The sequence below is a fragment of the Mus caroli genome, unplaced genomic scaffold (genome assembly GCF_978045245.1).
Source record: "Mus caroli unplaced genomic scaffold, Mus_caroli_1 scaffold_7, whole genome shotgun sequence".
NCBI classification, from domain to species: Eukaryota; Metazoa; Chordata; class Mammalia; order Rodentia; family Muridae; genus Mus; species Mus caroli.
Genome location: NW_028227262.1, coordinates 3465232 through 3484545, shown reverse-complemented (window position 1 = coordinate 3484545; position 19314 = coordinate 3465232). Strand labels below are relative to the sequence as shown.

General features: G+C 46.5%; 1 protein-coding gene across 1 annotated transcript in view; it reads right to left on the bottom strand.

The window, feature by feature from the left end:
• The window catches only part of Itpr2 (inositol 1,4,5-trisphosphate receptor type 2), a 404943-nt gene that overhangs the window by 43550 nt on the left and 342079 nt on the right, over positions 1 to 19314 (bottom strand). Inside the window, exons 52-54 of the mRNA XM_085839778.1 lie at positions 16421 to 16513; positions 7106 to 7236; positions 4757 to 4922 (exon numbers count right to left, since the gene is read on the bottom strand). Coding sequence (XP_085695904.1) covers positions 4757 to 4922; positions 7106 to 7236; positions 16421 to 16513 — 390 coding nt within the window. The remainder of the gene's footprint in view (positions 1 to 4756; positions 4923 to 7105; positions 7237 to 16420; positions 16514 to 19314) is intronic.

Here is a 19314-nt window from a genome sequence, read left to right as displayed (position 1 = left end):
CACCAAAGCATGGCCATAGAGTCTCCTTATACCAGAGGAGCAGAGAACAGCTCAGAGTAAATTGCTTGGCCAAGGTTACATTGTCAGGGTGTGGGACTGTGGGAGACAATGTCTACCTTCCTAGGGAGTTCACATGGCCTCTACAGCATGAGGGTGCATGGCACCGGGCAGAGGCAAACGACAGTCATTCAGGAGCCCCCGTGTTTACCTTATGGGTTTGGAATTTCAACCAGAACACTCTCCCACTACTGTGAACACACTAGAGTCCAGGATGTGAACAGTAAGGAGTGCACATGGACTGAGATTTGAAAGATTAATGAGAGAAAAATGGATACAAATGCACTAAAGAAAGGGAAGGAGAGGGGGAAGTGGAGGAGGAGGAGAAGCAGGGGAAGAAGAAGAGGAAGAAGATGGGAGGGGGAGGGTGACAGAAGGGAGAGAATGAAGCAAAAGAGGAATGCGGGAGGGGGAGGGGGAGGAGTGGCCCAGATTGTCAGGTGTCTTAATGTCAGGAAAACTGGAACTTTACAGTTATGGATGACACCATGTTAATGGTGAATTTTATACTAACCCTCTTTGGAAAAGTTATTCTCGTATCACTGAGCAGGCTCAAGGTGTGGCTTCGAGAATTCATGGCAGGATGTGATGTGAGAACAGATTTATTAGCCCTGGGTGGCTGGAGTCTTTGTTGGAAGGAGAGAGACAGAGAGGCTGATGTGAGAGAGAACTTCCAGCCCTGCTTACTAAAGGCAGATCTACTTGCAATACATCAGTCAGGATCAGTCAGGATCCAGAGATAAGGCAGAAGAAGTGGGAGAAGACACGGGACACTGGGATTGGGCTGGGCCCTTGTGGTTGCCTGAGGCTCCACCAGCTTCACGGTCCAGTAAACACAGAAGTAGAGGGTGAAGCCTAAAGAGTGTGGTGCTGGTGATGTGCACTTGGCAAACTGGCTCGGGGAGAGGCTGCGGGGAGTGGGTGGGGTCAGGGGTGTGGGGAGAGGTTGCAGGGAGTGGGTGGTGGCAAAACCCCCTCTAAGGAGCTGGCATGAAGAATAGAACACCTCTTCGAGCCAAAGACACGGATGAAGAGGATGTCCTTTGGGAAGCTGAAGGCTGCTGAGATGACAAAGGAAAGCAAGGCACAAACAGTTCTCTTGGAGAAATGAAAACAGTCACACATTTCACACAGAGAAGAGAGGGATTAGAATGTGGGCTTTCCCCCCCAAAAGGCCTGGGGTCTGTTTCTCTCCTTGGATCAAAGAACTATCCCTTCAGGTCCCCAACTCCTTTCTTTTCCCAGCTCCTGAGTAGTGGCAGGCCACTCAGGTTTTATCACCCGGACCTGACTTTCCCTTATCCAGTCTAGACATGGGCGTGAGATTCTTCTTCAGGCTCAATTTCCTTCTAGCACATCTGTACTCAATGTTGGGCAGTCTGCTCTGCCTAAACCGCCAAAGCATCCCAAGTGACAAACCCCAAGGACAGGGCCTTCCACCCACTCTGCTGGCCTTGCTCTGACAGAGCTGGCCACAAACTACATGTATATACATGTAATACATGTACCTGTGTGTGTGTGTATACATGCACACATGTATATATGAGAGAGGGTGGGGGAGGGAGGAAGAAGAAGAGAAGTAGGAGAAAGAGGAGTAGAAGGAAGAGGACTAGGAGGAAGAAGAGTAGGAGGAAGAGGAGGAAGAAGAGGAAGAAGAGAGGGAGGAAGAAGAGGAAGAGGAGGAGGAAGAGGAAGAGGAAGAAGAGGAGGGGGAGAAGATGAAGAAGAGGAGGAGGAGGAAGAAGAGGGGGAGGAGGAAGAAGAGAGGGAGGAAGAAGAGGAGGAAGAAGAGGAGGAAGAAGAGGAGGAGGAAGAGGAAGAAGGGGAGGAGGAATAAGAAGAGGAGGAGGAAGAGGAGGAAAAGGAGGAAGAAGAAAAGGAGGAGGAAGAGGAGGAGGAGGAGGAGGAAGAAAAGGAGGAGGAAGAGGAGGAGGGAGAGGAAGAGGAGAAAGAAGAGGAAGAGAGGAGATTTCACCTGCCCTGAAGGCGCAGAAACCATGCCAACCTCAGATACTTGTTTCCCTTCACAATGAGTGGCAGACGCAGGCTCTCTTTACAGTGACTCTGCCAATCTTTATGCCAGAGGACTCTGGGAGTCTGCTGAAACAGGACAGGAGCTCCTCAAGCACTTGCATCTCAGCTTGCAGGCACAGGTTTCTTAGTACATAACACTAGGCTCAGAGAATAGACCTTCACCTGGATCTGTGCCCAGAGCTACCCAGAGGCTCTGGAGTCCACCATCTATATCTCCCTGCAAGGCTTGGCTTGTCAATTCCATTTCTGGGAGTGTGGTCAGTCTGGGCCAAAGCTCATGCCCCACAGCCACACCTCCAGGCAGAACACCAAAGAGCTGCTCAGGAAATCCCCACCAACTGATGGGAATCCAGGGTGCCAGAAGTGGTGCACTGAGTCCTGTGCTGAGAGAGACAGGGCCAGCATCCATCTGTCCTGCTTGGCCAACCGTGCTGGGGCCAGCAGTACAGAGCGCACACCATGGTTCCCAGGTGTCTTTGTCATTTCCTCCAGCTTCCTCACTCCTTTGTCAGCCACGCTCTCCCTCCTGAGTCTTCATGGATGCTGTTCTTGCTTGTACTAACTCTCATTCCACATCTGGCATGGCACCCAACTATCTTCCATCTCCATTTGCACATTAGGATATAAAGCTCTGGAGATGGAGAGATGGCCCCGAGGTTAAGAGCACTCAGTGTTCCTAACACCTACGCAGTGGCTCACAGCTGCACACAATTCTGGCTTCTGGAGCACATACACACATACAAACTAAACAGTCTTATGCATAAATAAAAATAAATACATATTTTTAAAAAGATTTAAAAATTCTATCCTGCAACTCCCTCTTGGCTCTGCCTTCCACCCCTAATGCTGCCACTACAAACTGAGTCTGACCTTTGTTATTTATCATCTGGGCAGTGGTAGTAACCTCCTCCTTCGTTACTCTTCCTTCAGGACAATCCCTGATAAATGGCGCACCAGGCTACTGAAGTGCTCTGAGATGACCTTAGACTCTGTGCTTTCCCGCCTATTATAAGATTAAGTCAAAGTTGCCTAACCTGAAAGCCCTCCCCTTGGCTGCTTAAGCTGAAGCCACACCAACAGCACCATAACCTTCTGTTGTATACGAAAAGCCCCAGGGGCTTGGGAAGTGGGCCTGTTGAGAAGAGACTAGCAGGCCTTGAGGTTCATAGCTTGCCTCCACTTCCAGTCTTTCTGCTCCCTGAGTGGCCAACATGCAGACAAGAAGCCCCACACTCTCCCATAGCTGTGGGACTTGGTCACAGTGACACACGAGGTAAGAGAAGCGTCATGCTATGCAGATATTGTTTCCATGCCGACTCTGGTCCTGGCCACTGTGCTTCTACACAGCTCAGCAGCTAACTAATTCCTGTTGGATTTGACATCAGCTCTGCGCCATCTGCCTGAGAAACATGTTAGCTGTTACTGCTCTTCACCCCAACCTGCAGAAGTGTCAGTCCTCCAGTTACTTCAGCAACCCACTTCTATCACTTCCCTTGACACAAGACAGCAATGCTTGTGTGTGTGTGTGTTTAGCACAGAGCATGAATACTGAAACAGGCCATAGCTAATGTATAATTTTCCCTAGAGCACACATATTATTATATATTATTCCTAAGTACACTCCCAGTTAGAGGGATGATGAAAACGTTTGGAAGAGCCACAGAGGAGAATGAGATGATCGAGCAAATCTGAGGCAGGGGAAGAACAGGCTTTATTGAAGCCTAGTTTAGAGTATAGAGTGTGACACTGTACTGAAGACCAAAGGACAGGAGAAAGGAGGGGTGAGTGTAACTGATGGAGTCTGGGGTTCAGAGACAGGACTAGAGTGGCAAGTGAAGGCAGAGGGCTGATGGGTAGAGAGAGAGGGAGAGGGTCTGAGAGGAGACCACAATGAAGAGAAAGTTGGTTCAGACCAAGAGATGAGGATAGGCAGAAAAAAAGGTATGGTATGTGTGCACTCATGTGCAGTGTGTGTGTGTGTGTGTGTGTGTGCAGCCTGTAGGATGTGTCTAGTGTGGATATGTGAGGTATTATGGTATATGGTATGTGTGTGTGTGTTCTATAGTATTTGTGTGTTCTGTGATATGCATGATATGTTATGTACATGTGTGGAGCATTATGGTAGATGTGTGTGTATGCATGTGTGTTCTACAGTGTTTGTGTGTTCTGTAATATGCATATGATATGTACATATGTGTTTCTATAACACTAGAAGAGTGCCTAGTTTTGCATCCTAAATGGTAATATCAATGAGCAGAATCTTTGTATTCATAATCTAACAAAATAAAAGTCACTCCATAATATACTCAACATGCTACTGTGATTAAAAACCCATTTGCCAGTTGGTGGAGCCTCCCGGCATCTGGCAGCACTCTTTACAGCCAGAGGACTGTATAAATTGAAGAAATAATGACAGAAGCATTTGGAATGGTTCTTCCACCTATTTTTGGAAGTGGAGAGAGAATGCCAGTCTCATGTGATGTTACATAACCTAAATTGTATCCAGCCTTCACAATAGCACTTTTTTCCTAACAGATGAAAAATGAAAATCATTGTTATTCCCCTTCTGGCTGGACAGTTTGCCCACCCGTTATCCCGCGCCTAGAGGTGATTCACCCATCTCTTGTCATAGCCCGGTGTGTGTGTGTGGGGGGGGGGAACCTACCACAGATGAAGCAGGTTGTCTTGAGAATTTCTTCTTTCTTCTGCTTCTCACTTCTGAGGTCAGCAAACGTGTCAATGATCACTCCAAAGATCAGGTTGAGAACGATGATGATGACAATGAAGAAGAACAGGAGGTCGTAGACTACCCGGGCAGCAAATAAGGGCTCCTGCAACGGAAGCGCAGAACATGTATAGAACACACACACACACACACACACACACACACACACACACACACACACACGGTCCTACAGCAGAAATGCAGAGCACACATAGAACACAAGCTCCTACAACGGAAGTGCGGAACACGCGCAGAACACACCCCCACTTCACAGCTGTCCAGTTGGCACGCTGTCTGGCGTACAGCAGACAACAGCTTCCCTCCAGGAGAACACAAATAGTGGCCACAGTGAGGAAAATGGAACGGCTCTCTGTCTGTATTTCCCCTCCACTATGGGAAAATGTCTTAGGCCTGCTCTCAGGATTCTTCCATCTCTCTTTGTGCTTTTACACAATGGGCTTCCTGCTGTGGTTTAGACTTGGAATGTCTGCATAGGCTCATGTGTTTGGACCCTTAGCCCTCATCTGATGGTGCTGTTGGGGGTGGGTGGAGAAACTGTCAGGAGGTGGCAGCTCATTGGAGGGCATGGGTCACTGGTGGGCCCTGAGGCCTTGTAGAACAGACACACTCCCTGGTTACTCTCTGCTTCTTAAGGGCATAAGCAACATGGCCACCTGGCTTCCTAGCTTCCCACAACACTGTCTCTAACTGATGTCGTTTTCCCCAGGATACTGGAATGACCCCAACAAAAATTGACTGAAACAAGCCCTTCTTTTCCTTAATTTGCCTGGGTTGGGCATTTTGTACAGCAGTGAGCAAAATAATCACACGGGTTTAATCTGGACACCAAGCAAGAGGGAGTCAGACACAACCCCATGGCCGGCTGAGGAGAACCTGGTAATTTCTCAACTTCGGCAGTAGGTTCCTTTCTTGTTCTTACAAAGTCAAGTGCATACAGCTCACCTGTATCCTGTCTGGACACAGTATTAAAGCACATTAGAGACCATGGGATCCAGTTGTTTAATACAAGAGAGCCGAGACTCTTAGCAAGATCGATGGATGTTATATAACAGGCCAGCTGCAGAAGAAAACGGTGGGTGCTTCTAGCCTGTGCCTCCACGTTCACAGTTCCTGAGAAATGTTTTTGCTTTGCAGTTTCAATGTATGCAATCCTGTTGGAACCCATCCACCCTCTGTATTCATCACGGTGAGTAATGGAGGCTCTTCCTATGCAGAAGCAGAGTAAATCTTTGCACCTGGGAATTCTGTAGACACAGGGAGCTGTGATTTACATAACAGTCCGTGCCTGCAGAGTTTATGGCCTTGATTTTGTTGCTGTAACAGAACTCAAGGTTCCTACTGGAGTCTAACTGACATCCCTAGGCTTTCAGTTCACCTCTGGTTCTCTGTGATTTCACTGCAATGGACTGCTCTTGTAGCCACGGCTACACTTTTAAGGCAAATGATACTGCAGTTCTGAAAAGCAAAACCAGACTAGTAAGGAAGAAACAAACCCGGCCTGTGCGCTCTGTGTGCTCTGTGTGCTCTGTGTGCCCTGTGTGCCCTGTGCGCTCTGTGCGCTCTGTGTGCTCTGTGTGCTCTGTGTGCCCTGTGTGCCCTGTGTGCCCTGTGTGCCCTGTGTGCCCTGTGTGCTCTGTGTGCTCTGTGTGCCCTGTGTGCTCTGTGTGCTCTGTGTGCCCTGTGTGCTCTGTGTGCTCTGTGTGCTCTGTGTGCCCTGTGTGCCCTGTGTGCCCTGTGTGCCCTGTGTGCCCTGTGTGCTCTGTGTGCCCTGTGTGCCCTGTGTGCCCTGTGTGCCCTGTGTGCCCTGTGTGCCCTGTGTGCTCTGTGTGCCCTGTGTGCTCTGTGTGCCCTGTGTGCTCTGTGTGCCCTGTGTGCTCTGTGTGCTCTGTGTGCTCTGTGTGCTCTGTGCGCTCTGTGTGCCCTGTGTGCTCTGTGTGCTCTGTGTGCTCTGTGCGCTCTGTGCGCTCTGTGTGCTCTGTGCCATTCCAGCTTTTCAGGGAGGCTGAGGCAGGAGGACAGCAACTTCAAGGACAGCCTGGGCTACCAATGTAGTGAGACTCCCAGTCTTAAAGTTTAAAAGTATAAAGTGGGCTGGGGATATGTCTCATTATGTTTTGAGGTTCAATCCCCAATACAGGAAGAAAGGAAAGAGGGGAGGGAGGGAGGAAGGGGAGGGAAGCAATGGAAGGAGAGCAAGAAGGGAGAGACCGAGGGGAGGTGAGAAGGAAAGAGTCACGAGCTTCTTAAAGCAAACCCCATTTTGCTCACATCTTTCGAGGGTCGTCTCAGCACATCCCCAACTCCGCCGCCATTCCTGAGGCCCTGGTTCAGCACCGTGACAATGCACATGAGCAGGGTATCACATGTCCTCTCTATGCCATCCTCACCTTCCTCGCCGGCTGCAGAAACACAACCATGAAAGAGTTTTGAAAACGCACCATTGTGAACATCCGAGAATCTGCTTCTGATGGGCTACAGCACAGTTTCCTAAGTCACGTGACATCTGTAGCACATGCATGTGGCCAAGCATGACTGACATGGGTACCACCATGCATATAATATCTTGAGATTTCATTCTTCTTGGCTTGGTGGAAAATGACAGGGTAGGAAGGCAAAGCATGACAAGGTTAAAACTCATGGGCCCAACTGTAGTGTAGGAGACTGTGGTCACCATAGCTCTCTGCCCAGCATGTAAAGTCATGCAGATGGATGAACGGGCAAGTCACTGAGCTCAGCAGACTCACATACAAAATGAGGAAAATGTTGTGTATTTGACGGTTATCCAAGAACCACGTGAGGAATGTTAAAACGCCCGTAGTAGGAGCTTATGACAGGGGCCGCCATGGTTCTGTCATTATTTGAAGTGAGTTTCAAGATTTTTTTTGTGGGACCACCTGGGATTAGAGATGAAATCCTGCTTAGGAATTAGAAGAGAGAAAAGATATAATGTATCAGAAAAGTCCTGAGACTTGACCCGATGCTGAAAGATCTTGCCAGAAAACAAAACAAAACAACAACAACAACAAAAACCTGTTTGAAACAGGGATTGTTGCTCAGCTGGGCATGAGAGCCCGGCTTCTCTCCTTTAGAACTGAGTAGAAAGTCAGAGGCTTATTTTGTTACAATGTTAAAGAGCCTCCCCTCAGGGGTGAGGCATCTAGGGACCCTAGGCTATGGATCCTGGGGCTACAGTCTGCATGTCAAGGCAAGAATATTACAGAACCTGCTGGCACTGGGGAAGGAACTGTTATCTCACTGCGTGGCCCATTGCCAATGCCTGTATAGCACATTGTTAGGAGAAGGCTGACATCTCTCTTCTGAACAGATTCTATTTTATAGTCTATGGAAGAGGGATCCTGATATTTTTACATGAGTCCAAGTTACATATTTTAAAATATGCTGGAAAACCCCTGGCCAGGAGGGCTGCATGCAGGAACAGGCAGGCATACACAAAGCACAGCAATAGGAGACAGGCAAGATAGCGTGTAGGCACTCACCTTCAAGCTGATTCTGATTTAGAAATGTGAAGGAATTTGGGGAGGAAGGAGCAACGGGTACTGGGGCAGCCTTGTGGTGGTGACAGATCAACAGGACAGAAACAAGAGAGAAATAAGAATGAAAGCCACTGTTACATTGTTACTGGGCTCCGGGAAGGAGGTCATGAAATATAGCTACTGTTGCTTTGTAGAAGATGTACTGTCAATCAAAGCAAATGAAGAACAACTGTAATGGGATACATTCACTTACTAATTGGTGACTGTCTGGTTGTACTGTAGAAAATGCCAACTGAAGTTGTGCTGGTTTGGTGGGTAAATGGAAACGATAGGAAATAAAGCTGTTTATTCTCTAAGAAGGGAGCTAGGGAATCCCACACACCCTACATGTGATTAGTCACAGTGAAATAAAATGGACTGGCTGCCAAGAAGCACATATAAAATGTTCACCATCCCCAGCCACAAGAAGAATGTAAGTAACAACTACATTGAGGTCTCATCTCACTCTGTATCAGATGGCTGCCCTTAAGAATCAAAACAGATCCTGCAATGGTAGCACATGCCTTTAATCCCAGCATTTGGAAGGCCCAGGCAGGCAGATCTCTGTGAGTTCGTGGCCAACCTGGTCTACAGACCTGGACAGCCAGGAGAGCCAAAGTTACAGGGAAACCCTGTCTCAGAAAACAACCCCAAAGACACACGGGGTTACTTACATTTTTGAAATATAGAAAATTGGATGAATAGAACTTTATAAAATAGGTTGGCTACAAATACACAGCAAGAGGTCTGGCTTTCCGTGTGGCAGGCCTGCTGTGGGAGAATGCCCAAGTCAGCATTGTTCCCATCATGTTGCTCAATAATAGCCACACAGAAGTGCTGGGCTCACACAGCAGCCTCTGTGAGCTTCATTAGAAGGTTTTACTGTTTGACCTGAGTCTGTCAGGGCTCCCATAGGTAAGTGCCACCTTGTGGCCACCTGTGTGACAAGCTGGTCTTTTTCATGCCACACCTACCTGGATTATCACACTATATAGCAAGGGTTTGGTGTGAAGAAAAAGAGATAAAGGTTTAAGTGTTCCAGCCTACAGGAGCCTTAAGGTTCCCTGGAAAGGTGGGTTAGCGCATGAGCAAACACACAGAAGCCTGGATATCCTAAGGCATGGCCTTTGCACTTAGCATCAGAGGGGCAGGCCTGGCCATCAGGGGTGAAGATGCTCCCTGCAGGCATACTGGGATGTGAAGAGCATGCCTGGCCATCACAGGGCCAAGACATTCCCTGCAGATACAGTGGGCTGTCACACTTATATCCACACACAGAAACACACACACACACACACACACACACACACACACACGAGCTTAGAACAGTGCTTGGTGTATTGTTAGGGCCCAATGAATACAAGTTATCAATTACCCAGGTAGAGTAGCTGTTAAATCTTATGAAAAATCGTGGTTTTAATACAAGTAAGAAGTATGACACTTGAGTGATGTGAGGTTATCCATTTTCAGCAGGGTACCAGAAAAGCATTTTTCTTAATTCATGATTTTTTTTAGAAAAAAAAAAAAAGGTTTCATTTGAGGAAAGGAATAAAAATCTATGCTACAGATCAGAAGCAGTTCTCTCACCTGGGGTGTTGGTCAGTTTATTTTTAAAAAACAAAAACAACTAGCCACTGGCTGGAGATGCTCGGGGGTTACCGAACAGTTGCTGCTCTTCTAGAGGACTAGAGTCAGTTCCTAGCACCCATGCTGGGTGGCGCACGATTGCCTGTAACTCCACCCCAGGGAATCCAATGCCATCTTCTGGCTTGGAATACACAAAACCACAAATATACATCTTAGAAATGTTAGACATGCTTGAACATATATACTTATTGATGTCCCATTTTACACTTTAGTAATTAAATTATTTGTAGTTTGTGGCTCTCGTGGATACAGTGTCCTGGAGGAGTGATTCAATTGAAATTCTGAGTGTTATTAAAACCCTCTCATATTAAACTTTAATGATAATTGATCCATCTTGAATACACTGATCTTAAATGTTTTTGTAACTAAAACAGCATTTTAAAATATTGATACCCAAATGGGAATCCAAAACGTAGCATATGTTAGCTTAACAAATTATGTTATCACCAATTTTTTTCTATTAAAGTGGGGTACCAAGAGAATGAAACTGGTAGTCATAAATGTTAAACACATGCAAACTTTTTATTCCCCTGAACATTCAGATGGCATTGATTCACAAAATACCTGTGATTACACTTTTAGTATTGTCTAAAGAAGGCTTGTGTTTACTAGAAAAAGTCAATTTTGGGTGGATTTAGGTAAACCTTTTCATCTGAGATTCTAGCAGGCTTGAAGCAAATGAAATATAAGACTTTTGGAGTGTCTTTCAAGTGGAATTAGTGGCCAGTTGTCACATGAATTCTCTGCTGCTGGAAAGATGCCCTAGGCCACATCTTCAGGAGCTTTCTGGGTCCAGAGCTCTGGCTGCCAGCCACCCCCAGCCTCTGAAACCCACACTGGGCACCTGGGCCTTTAGTGCTATGCACCCGATGGCCACAGGACAGTAAACCAAGGCCCTCACAAGTGCATACCACAGTTCACAAATTAGAAATGTGTCCCAGCCCTAGACAGAGAAACACTATTTTTAAATCTAAGTGACACTCATTGCGCAACAAAGGCCAGACTTCAGCTTCTCTCTACTTGTGCGACTAGAAGCACATGCCAACATTTCAAGGAGGCCAGAAGGTCACACCCATAGGCTTGCCAATCAAATAGCTGCAGCTAGACATTGCTAAAATTTAGAGGAAATAAAGCCCTGAAGATTAAATCTACACATTTAGTCAAATTACAGAAACTATTCATATTGGCAAAATGTAAAGGAAGTAAGGTCAGAAGATAAAATCCACTGGGTAGGGGGGTGGGGGGTGTCGGATCACTATACAGAGTCAGGTGGATTTCTGTGAGTTCAAGGCTAGCCTGATCCACATAATGAGTTTCAGTACAGCAAGGACTAAATAGTGATACCCTACTGTACTGGCTATTTTTGTGTCAACTTGACACAGCTGGAGTTATCACAGAGAAAGGAGCTTCAGTTGAGGAAATGACTCCGTGAGATCCAACTGTAAGGCATTTTCTCAATTAGTGATCAAGGGGGAAAGGCCCCTTGTGGGTGGGACCATCCCTGGGCTGGTAGTCTTGGGTTCTATAAGAGAGTAGGCTGAGCAAGCCAGGGGAGGCAAGCCAGTAAAGAACATCCCTCCATGGCCTCTGTATCAGCTCCTGCTCCCTGACCTGTCTGAGTTCCAGTCCTGACTTCCTTTGGTGATGAACAGCAGCATGGAAGTGTAAGCCGAATAAACCCTTTCCTCCCCAACTTGCTTCTTGGTCATGATGTTTGTGCAGGAATAGAAACCCTGACTAAGACAAATTGGTACCAGCAGAGTGGGGTATTCCTGTGACAACCTGACCATGTTTTGGGGAGGACTGTGGAAGGACTTTGGAACTTTGGGCCAGAAGATCCATTCGTTGTTAAGAGCTCTGTCGAATTCTGTGTAGGAGCTTGGAAGATAATGTTGAGAACAGTGCAGAGGATGGAGGCCTGGGTTGTGAAATTTCAGAGGGAAAATTAAAGACTCTCTTCAGGGCCATTGCTGTTTTTATTGTGAAGATTTTGTAGTTCTGGTTAGCTGGGGCTGAAGAATCAGCTGTGATTAACAAGATACCAGAACTACTAAAGCAAAAACTTTGCATTACTGGGACTATTGATGCTGGTTAGCTGGAGCTAAGAAATTAGCAGTGATTAAGAAGAGACCAGCATCGTTGAGGTGACATCTTCTGGGAAGTGTTTTCTGAAAGCACAAAGAGGCTGTGTTCCAGAGATAGGCAAGGTTGTACTCCTTCTGCAGTGGGACTTGGTAATGTGTAAGGGTCACCCAGGTGGTACTGGTTTTGAAGGCATGAAGGGGTCACACAGCAGCTCAGGCTCGGCACTGTGAGAGGCCATGGAAGGCCATTGGTGAAGGTGCAGCCCCAGTTGTAATTGAAGGCCCAGGACTGAAGGGGTCACGCAGTGTTTTGGAGATGCCAGTACCAGGAGATGACCACCAAGAGCAGCAGCAGCAGTGGAGTACAGGCATCTGGAGCCCAGAGGACGACATGTGTGCTACAAAGGGCATGGCTGGAGAAGTGACCCAAGCCCTTGGAGGAGTCCAGAAGATCGTGAGTTGGATCCCAGACGTTGGACGGTTGGAGATTGATTTTTGCTTTGATTGTGACTGTGCCCTGATATTTTCCCTCTTGAAGGAAGAAACTGTTTTAGTGGAGCCCACAGTTAAGAGACTTTTAATTGTAAAAAGACTTTGGATTTTAAAAGAGATGGATATTTTAAAGAGATTGAAATTTTAAGAATATGTAAAGACTGTGGGACTTTTAAAGTTATTTAGATCTTGGAGATCAATAAGAATGTAAGGGTTGAGGCTTACTAGTGATGTGTTTGTGTGTCAAGTTGACAAGGGGTCAATTGTACTGGCTATTTTTGTGTCAACTTGACACAGCTGGAGTTATCACAGAGAAAGGAGCTTCAGTTGAGGAAATGACTCCATGAGATCCAACTGTAAGGCATTTTCTCAATTAGTGATCAAGGGGGGAAGGCCCCTTGTGGGTGGGACCATCCCTGGGCTGGTAGTCTTGGGTTCTATAAGAGAGTAGGCTGAGCAAGCCAGGGGAGGCAAGCCAGTAAAGAACATCCCTCCATGGCCTCTGTATCAGCTCCTGCTCCCTGACCTGTCTGAGTTCCAGTCCTGACTTCCTTTGGTGATGAACAGCAGCATGGAAGTGTAAGCCGAATAAACCCTTTCCTCCCCAACTTGCTTCTTGGTCATGATGTTTGTGCAGGAATAGAAACCCTGACTAAGACACCTACTTAAAAAACAAACACAAACAAACAACAAAAGAACCCTTAAATTATGGAAACAAAAGTCAAATTCAGAGAGTTCCCAAGGAAATTTCATTTAAATCAGTTTTAATACGAATGTCAATGCATATGGATATTGGTGTGGCCTTTCCATGTTTTTTGGTCAGGTTGGGGGTTTTCCCCATTAGGAAAGCTCACCCTACCCCTCTAGCTTCAGTACTGTCTCCAACACCTCCTGGGCCAGAACTCAGCCCCCACGTTTCCTCCCTACTCTGGCATCTTTCTCTACAAGATTCACACAGTGCTACCACCTCTGTACCCCAAATGACAGAGACCTGGGGGGAGGGAGCTGCATTTGGGGTGAAAAACTGTGCCTATTTGTCCTTAGAAAAGGAAGGTACAGGGACCTGAGATGGAGACAGACTCTGAAAACTGCTGACAAATAACTCTGATGCAACCAGGAGATACTCAAGTGGGTCCTTGACAGGATACTAGGCAGGGGGCAGCAGCACAGACAGACCTGGAACTGGGGACAAGCTGGCACTGTGTTCCCTGGCTAGTAAGCTTTCACAGGGAGTTTTCTGATTAAAAAAATATATAGAAAGAGAACACACATTGAATGACAGTTTATTAGAGACCTCTCCCTCCCTCCCTCTCTCTCTCTCTCTCTCTCTGTGTGTGTGTGTGTATCATGAGTGTGGAAACTAGAGGCCAATCGTGATTGTCTGTCTCAGTTACTCCTAGCTGGGAATTGAAATCATAACCTCATGCTTGCACAGCGAGTGCTCTACTGACTGAGCCACTTGTCCAGTCCCATTTATGACATATTTCTAGGTAGCTGAAGAATTTCATAAAACAGGACAGTGACCATCCGAGTGTTTCCAGATTTCCTTTGCAGTATTCCCAGCATCTCTGTGGAAACAGCCAGAGCAGAAGCTGGACTGTGTTTAACGTGTAAGGATGTAGATGAAGCTTCCTGGGGTCTTTGGGTCACTCCTGCCTTGTGTTGTATCTCTTCCTTCAACAAGTTAGGGATGGTGGAACAATCCTAGGTCAAGAGCTGAGGGAGGACAATGGTGAGTGGGGTTCTCTACACTCGGACCTGGGGCTTGCCAAAGCCAAGATGACCTGGCAGGGAAGAACAGAATAAGGGTTCAACACAATGGAAGGATGCTGAAACCTGGAGACCAGTGGGTCCTAATATACTCACAGAAGGATCTGTTATACCCCCACATCATGGGTTGGTAGAGATACATAGAAATAAATGTATGGCTTCATCTGTGAGATCCCAAACTCCCTAACGTCTGAGCCCACGGCAGATATTTGTTGAATATCAGTTAGACCATCATCAAAGAATATCATTTTTGCCAACAGTCAGCCAAATGCAGATCAAAAGTGTGAGGTGGGCTGGGAGAGATGGCTCAGTGGTTAAGGGCACATACTGTCATTGCCGAAGATCTGGGTTCAATTCCTACCACGCTCCGCAAGCAGTTCACAACTGCCTGTAACTCCAAGTCAAGGCATGTGACACTCTCTTCCGGCCTCTGCATATGCTCACACATATGCCATATATGGAAATAGAAAACAAACAAATGTAAATCTTAAAGCAGGGATCAGCAGTTTGCCCAGGAGTAAGAGGTCAAGAGCCTCTGCTGTGATTTGTGGAGAAAGATGGAGAGATCTGAGGTGTTTAAACCAGGGAACATGTTATACAGCTTTAGAGAGTGGGTGCTCGGTAACACCATGTAAGCCAAGAAGAGCTGGATCTTACTGAGCGTTGACAGGAAGTATGGTAAAAGGAGCTCGCTGGAAGCATTTCAAGTACCCATACCTGTTGAGCACTGGATGGAACAAATAAAAGTGTTCAATTCTCTCTCTAGGTCAGACATCATGAGGTATTTAGTAAGTGGAAGGGACAACTCATCCCTGACCAACAATCCAACATCTCAAGGCAAACGTGACCAGGGTAGAGGGCGCTACATCACTGTGAGCCTGTAAGTAAGCATCCTTAAACAAGCAGGCTGCATCCTATTAGAGAAGGTGCTATATTAGTATGAGCCTGAAGGCATTCTTGAGCTAACACACTGCATCCTAGAGGAAGGTGCTACATCAGCGTGAGCCTGCAAGCATCCTTGAGCAAGCACATTGTATCCTAGGAGAGAAGGTGCTACATCAGTGTGAGCCTGCAAGTATCCTTGAGCAAGCACATTGTATCCTCTCACAGCCTATGACTTCATTTGCCTCATCTGCTCTGAGTCCATTTTGCCATCATCTGACTCCACTCTTCTTTAGCTATGTCAACTTTTAAGTTACATAAATATCTGCAGTCTTCAAGGCTGGCTGTAGTGCATGGGTAGAGCACTTGCCCTGTCCTTACCTCCAGTTAAAGACCTGGTTCCAATTTCATTCCCCACTTCCAGAGATACATTATTTTTTCCTATAATTTTGGAAACATCATACATGCCATGTTCCCAGATTCTTGCTACATCTTTTTTTGGTAAGATTTGTTTATTTATATGCATGAATACACTGTTGCTGTCTTTAGACACACCAGAAGAGGGCATCAGATCTCCTTACAGATGGTTGTGAGTCACCATGTGGCTGCTGAGAATTGAACTCAGGACCTCTGGAAGAGCAGTCAGTGCTCTCAACCACTGAGCCATCTCTCCAGCCCATCTTGCTACATCTTAAGATAACAGTTTAGAGCCAAAGTTATTTTTATGTGTCTGTTTGCTCCTCAGAAGGGAAGGAGACTTTGTTCATTCATTTTTCTGTCAATCAGCTATCTAGACATAGTTCTGAAAACATGGACACCATAAGCTGAAAATGTGACAGGTCAGGGTTATAGCCAAGTTTCTAGAGTGCAGAACTCATGTTTTTCTCATCCCTTGTTAGAAGTCAAGTAATCAGAAGAAAACCCCTTCACGTGGGCTGCTGTTTGGGACAGCACATTACATACAATGAATCTATCAGATTCAGGTGAACAGAAACATTGTGGGGAGCAGGAGAGTTCAGAATAACAAGTGTAGAGCTATCCTTTCTCTAGCTTGAATTATGTTGGTCATTTACCTTCTGTTCTTCTAGTTCAGCACATGAAATTCCAAGATCAACTCTCACAAACACAACAACATACCTTATTGTGCACCAAAGAAACTGGTTTCCAGTACATACCTGTGTTGGAAGAGGGGATCGTGGGTGAGCAGTTTTCCTTCTGGCAGGTTTCCATCATGGAAGATAAGGTCATAGTGGGAACCCCGTGATTACCTGGAAGAACATAGAGCATGTCCATACGTGACCAAATGAACGTAGCCACAGTGGCATATGAGTCCAGGGTATTCAACTGAACTTCATTTTGGTAACGTTAGCCTGGAGATCTGAGCACAGTTTTGCCTGCTAAAGCAATTTTATAAATAAGGAATAGATCCATCGCCAATGTGCAAAAAGCTCCATTCTTTTAGTGGCTGTGATAAAGTAGTAATAATACCATTGACCTAAGCCTCCACCAGTACTAATATTTCTATGGCCAGGTGTATTCAGGGTTCTGGGTTCAAGGTTCTGACCGGAATGCCAGGACTGTTCCCTCCCCAGGGCAGTGAGCATTCTGTAGCTCACACTACCAGCCCTGTGGCTGAGGAAAGGACCTTGGGTGGGCAGTTCTCTCTATGAAGTATGGCCCCAGAGAAAAAAAGGCTTCAAACAGCCCAAGGATAAAAGACTCCAGGTCCCTGTTCTTCCTGAGTCCCCAGGAACCCCTCTTTCAGTGGCTTCTCTGGCGAGAAGATAATGACCTTTCGATTTGTACTAAACAAAGTTTGACTTGAAAGTTCGACTCATACACTGAGAGGATTGAAGGAAAAGTTACAAACATGAGCTGGGGTCACAAGGAGATGTGAGGAATGGGAAGGCTAGGGAGGCAGCAGCTGCCATACATTGTGCTGCGACATCATAGAGAAAGAGTGTTATCATTGGCAGTGATATGGGCAAGAGCGCACCGCTGGTGGTCAGAGAGGGACAGAGATGGAGTTCTGAGTGTCCCCTGGTGGCATTCCCTTAGTGCTTGATACAGGCTCTGACAGCTCAGAGTCCAAGGCTTTGGAGAACTGACAGGATATGAAAAAGCAGAGATGTAACAGGAGCTGACAGATGGAGAAAAGTTAACACAAAATAATACAGTCGAAGAGGGGGACGCAAGACCTAGAGGAGAAAGAAAAGAGCTTTTTGCAGAAGGACTCATAATGCAGCCACAGGGTTTATGAACATGAATATGAAGCAGGGAACCCAGGGGGTTACCGGGGTGGGATTCATAGGACCGAAGGGCACCAATGGACATACCAGGCTGAGTCTCACAAGCCTCTAGTCCAGTGTTCTCCGCCAAGCAACCCACAGGTGGTGTGGGTCTTCAGAGCTGTGGTTGGAATGTCAGTTTGGGATTGGGAGGAGGGAAATCATAGGTGGAAAAGCCAGGAAGGCAAGTTCTCTTGACTCTGGGTAGATGAGAATGGGGGAGGGGCAGGTGTGACAAGTGCTGTGTACTTCATTTGTCAAGGGACCTTTCCTTCCATGTGCTTTCCCATGACACTGCTCTGGCCGTGCTGGAGTGGCAGCTTCCTGACTACTTAGCAGCAGATGGTAGGTCCAGAGGAGAGATCCACACACTCCTAAATCTCCAAGGATACCTGTGGGTACCTTCGAGGCACGTGTCCTCCACTCTCCCCAGCTCTCCGAGGCACTTACATACAGCCCAGCTCTGACTCGCCACCTCCCCGTCTGTGGGGTTTCTGATCTGCAACCCAAATGGCTCCCACTGCTGGAGTGTGCTAGCCTCAATAATTTCACAAAGCTGAGCAGCTTTGTGAGCGACAGTGCCCAAAAGGCAAAGAATAAAGAAGCCATGTGCCAACCGAGATCCAGTGTAGTCCAGATACTTCCACCAAAACACAGTTGTGGAAGCCTGGTTGTGAAGTATCTGGGGGTAGAATCAGGGGCAGCCTTTAAGGGGTGACAAGACATGGGGGCTCTCTCCTCATGCTTGGATTCACGCACTCGTGCCTTACTGGCTTATCGTGGGTTCATCATAAAGTCTAGCTGGCCTCTGCTCACTGGCACGTGTGCGCATGTTTGTGTGTGTGTGTGTGTGTGAGTGTGTGTATGCCCACCCCATGCTGTCATCATCACCAGAACAGTCTTTTCAGATGCCAAGTAGATTAAAGTGCTATGCTTTTAGACTTCCCCCCAGCTTCTGGAACCATGAACTAAATAAACAGCTATTCTTTTTTTTTTTTTTTTTTTTTTGGTTTTTTGAGACAGGGTTTCTCTGTATAGCCCTGGCTGTCCTGGAACTTTGTAGACCAGGCTGGCCTCGAACTCAGAAATCCGCCTGCCTCTGCCTCCCGAGTGCTGGGATTAAAGGTGTGCACCACCATCTATTCTTTATAAGCCACAAGGTCTCCGGTAATCTGTTATAGCAACAGAAAGCAGATGCTATTAAGACAGATGCTATTACGATGTGTTAGAAATGAAATTTAAAATATGGCAACCAAGATTTTTTTTCTAGGCTCTTAAGCTATGAAACAAACTATTCCAACCCATGGAGCATAAGGGATTTAAGTCTGCTGGCTGTCCCTATGTGCTGCACTTTCATAGTACTTACAAAAGTTTTCTTTGACTGATTTCTATAAAATTATGCATATGTATTTTCAGTAAAGAAAGAGCTTGAAATTTTAGCTTTAGTGTTTTATACTGCATTTTTCCTGTTTCTAAAGAATGTACATTCATAATAAAGCACCTACTTCATCATCCAAGAACGTAAAATAGTCACCATAGAATTGGAAAAACAGCCCCTACTGTACATTTTTGTTCTGTAAGTTTTAATGCTCTGTTTCTCCACTGAACAAAACTGTGGCCAGGCCTCTAATCTAGCAAGGAATTAAAATTTGAGGCTCGTACAGTGCTGAGGTTAGACGGTTCCTAAGGAGTTTAGAAAGAACCGAGATCTGGGCCTTACAAAGGCGCCTTTCCTCCACACACAGGAAGTGGAATGTAATAATGATTTGCGACTTCAGTGT